The sequence below is a fragment of the Pinus tabuliformis genome, chromosome 3_1 (assembly GCF_031772625.1).
Source record: "Pinus tabuliformis cultivar Carrire ecotype Pingquan chromosome 3_1, CPIR1, whole genome shotgun sequence".
NCBI lineage: Eukaryota > Viridiplantae > Streptophyta > Pinopsida > Pinales > Pinaceae > Pinus > Pinus tabuliformis.
Genome location: NC_142301.1, coordinates 183,812,528 through 183,814,416, shown reverse-complemented (window position 1 = coordinate 183,814,416; position 1,889 = coordinate 183,812,528). Strand labels below are relative to the sequence as shown.

The 1,889-nt window shown below is 35.8% G+C and overlaps 1 protein-coding gene across 1 annotated transcript; it reads right to left on the bottom strand.

Annotated features, from left to right (window-relative positions):
- Nucleotides 1–636: 636 nt before the first annotated feature.
- On the bottom strand, nucleotides 637–1,527 carry LOC149186405 (uncharacterized). Its single transcript, XM_089412610.1, has 4 exons — nucleotides 1,345–1,527; nucleotides 1,110–1,186; nucleotides 872–983; nucleotides 637–781 (listed from the first exon to the last, which is right to left on the bottom strand). The coding sequence occupies exons 1-4, from the start codon at nucleotides 1,455–1,457 to the stop codon at nucleotides 652–654; spliced, it is 432 nt and encodes a 143-aa protein (XP_089268736.1). The 5' UTR covers nucleotides 1,458–1,527; the 3' UTR covers nucleotides 637–651.
- Between the last annotated feature and the right edge of the window lie 362 nt (nucleotides 1,528–1,889).

Genomic DNA, 1,889 nt, shown 5'->3' with positions numbered 1-1,889 from the left:
TCTAATAAATTATGTTAAAATAAATTATATTAAAATAAATAAATTATGTTATAATAAATTATGTTAAAATAAATTATATTAAATTAGATATTTATCTCACGAACCAACTAGTCTACATCACAAACCCACTCATCTACACCTAATAACCTAATATAATACATCATCTACACCTAATACATAATAGGTGAGGCTCATCTACACATAATACATCATGGGCTTATAAGTCATCTACACCTAACACCTAATAACTCATAGGTCATGGCCATCTACACCTGATACCTCATAGGCTCATAGGTCATGTTAAGATAGATATGTCTTTCAAAGGTCATGTTAAAATATCTATATATGTGTTTTGTCATTTATGCCGAATTGTTTAGAAAATCCCAAAATCTTTTCAAACATTTATATTTATTTGCAAATGTTGTTACGAGAATCCCAAACGCCTTCTAAACATTTATATTAGCATATTTGAGGTATATTTATATGTGCAAATGTTGCTGGGAGAATCCCAAACTCCATCCAAACGTTTATATTAACATATTTGAGGTATATTTATATGGTTGTTATCTCCAAAGTTCCCGCTTTACACTACACTTCCTTATTGTTAGATTACATGGTATGATTCTTCTTTCTCCATGATTTCTCATCATCTTAATATCCGGCATAAATTGCAGCATTTACAATATAACAGTCTTCAGTCTGATCTCTCAGGGCTCCCCAGCGTTCTCCGGTTGAGCAGACCAGTCCTCCATCCACCACCTCTACTTCTATGATTTTCCCACTGCGAAGACATACACAAAATCAATCTACGAGAATCACGAAGAAAACAAAATTTGACTTTCTTGATTTTAAGATGCAGTATATAACTCACTATGGAAAAACAGATTTAACTGCGTCGATATTAAGAGAGTTCTGCTTGCCACGAGGTACTCCCAGTTTCACTCTAAGCTTCATGTGATCCTGGTTTACTCCTGGCAGGGCACCTGCAATAATACACCCACAACACAACACGAAGTACTGATATGATAAATGAAGTCAGCAAGCAAATATAATTGTTTCAAATAAATAAATAAATATATATATATGTGGTTATAGAGTATAACACCAACCTGTCTGAAATGCAGGAATGGTGTTCTTGTGGATGGCGTCCTTGCAAGCCCGCATAGCTGCCATCGTTATATCTTGCCTGCACACACATGAAATAACGTATTAACCAAATCAGAACTAGACCCAGGTATGTATATGTATATATATATATTACTGAGAAGCTTCAGCGTTTTATATCTGACTAAAGCTCGGGGCATCAAATGATATTATGAAAAAAAGAGGCGCTCGATGACTGACCCATGCTGGTCATAACCCGTGCCCATCTGAACAAACAATAACTTCATCTGCTGGGGAAGCAGATCGTAATGCGAAGCATTTGTATTTCCAGGTTTTCCCTCAGCATACGCCATTATGCCTGTAATTAAGCCTGGGCTCTGAATACACTTCTTTATGGGGATTTATGAAAACAGAAGATAAATGAATGCAGTTCTGATTAAGGAGACTGATGTCTGTAGCGTGAGATGGAGGAGATGAGATGTCATGAAGAGATTTGGAGAGCCGCGTGGCAAAAATCTACCACAGGTGGAGGAGATGGCGTGGCAAATAAATCATAACAGGTGGAGGATATGGAGTGAGGTTGCTTTTGGATGAAGGTGAAGGTGTCAATGGACACGACAGGTGGAGAAAAACAAATTGTTGGACCTCTTAAAATTTGGTTGATTTATATATTTTCTCGTTCCTCTCTTCATATCTTGTTTTCGACTCCACAAACTTTCTTTTTGTCAGCAGAATTTTGAATATTTTTAAATTATAATTTTAGTTTGTCAGCAGAATTTTGAATT

What these genes read in the sequence shown, in the direction of transcription:
- LOC149186405 (XM_089412610.1), bottom strand. Translation starts at nt 1,457, where the DNA reads ATGGCGTATGCTGAGGGAAAACCTGGAAATACAAATGCTTCGCATTAC. An exon ending in ACGGGTTATGACCAGCATGG is followed by an intron (nt 1,187 to 1,344) that starts GTCAGTCATCGA and finishes ATGTGTGTGCAG; the next exon opens with GCAAGATATAACGATGGCAG. An exon ending in CATTCCTGCATTTCAGACAG is followed by an intron (nt 984 to 1,109) that starts GTTGGTGTTATA and finishes GTATTATTGCAG; the next exon opens with GTGCCCTGCCAGGAGTAAAC.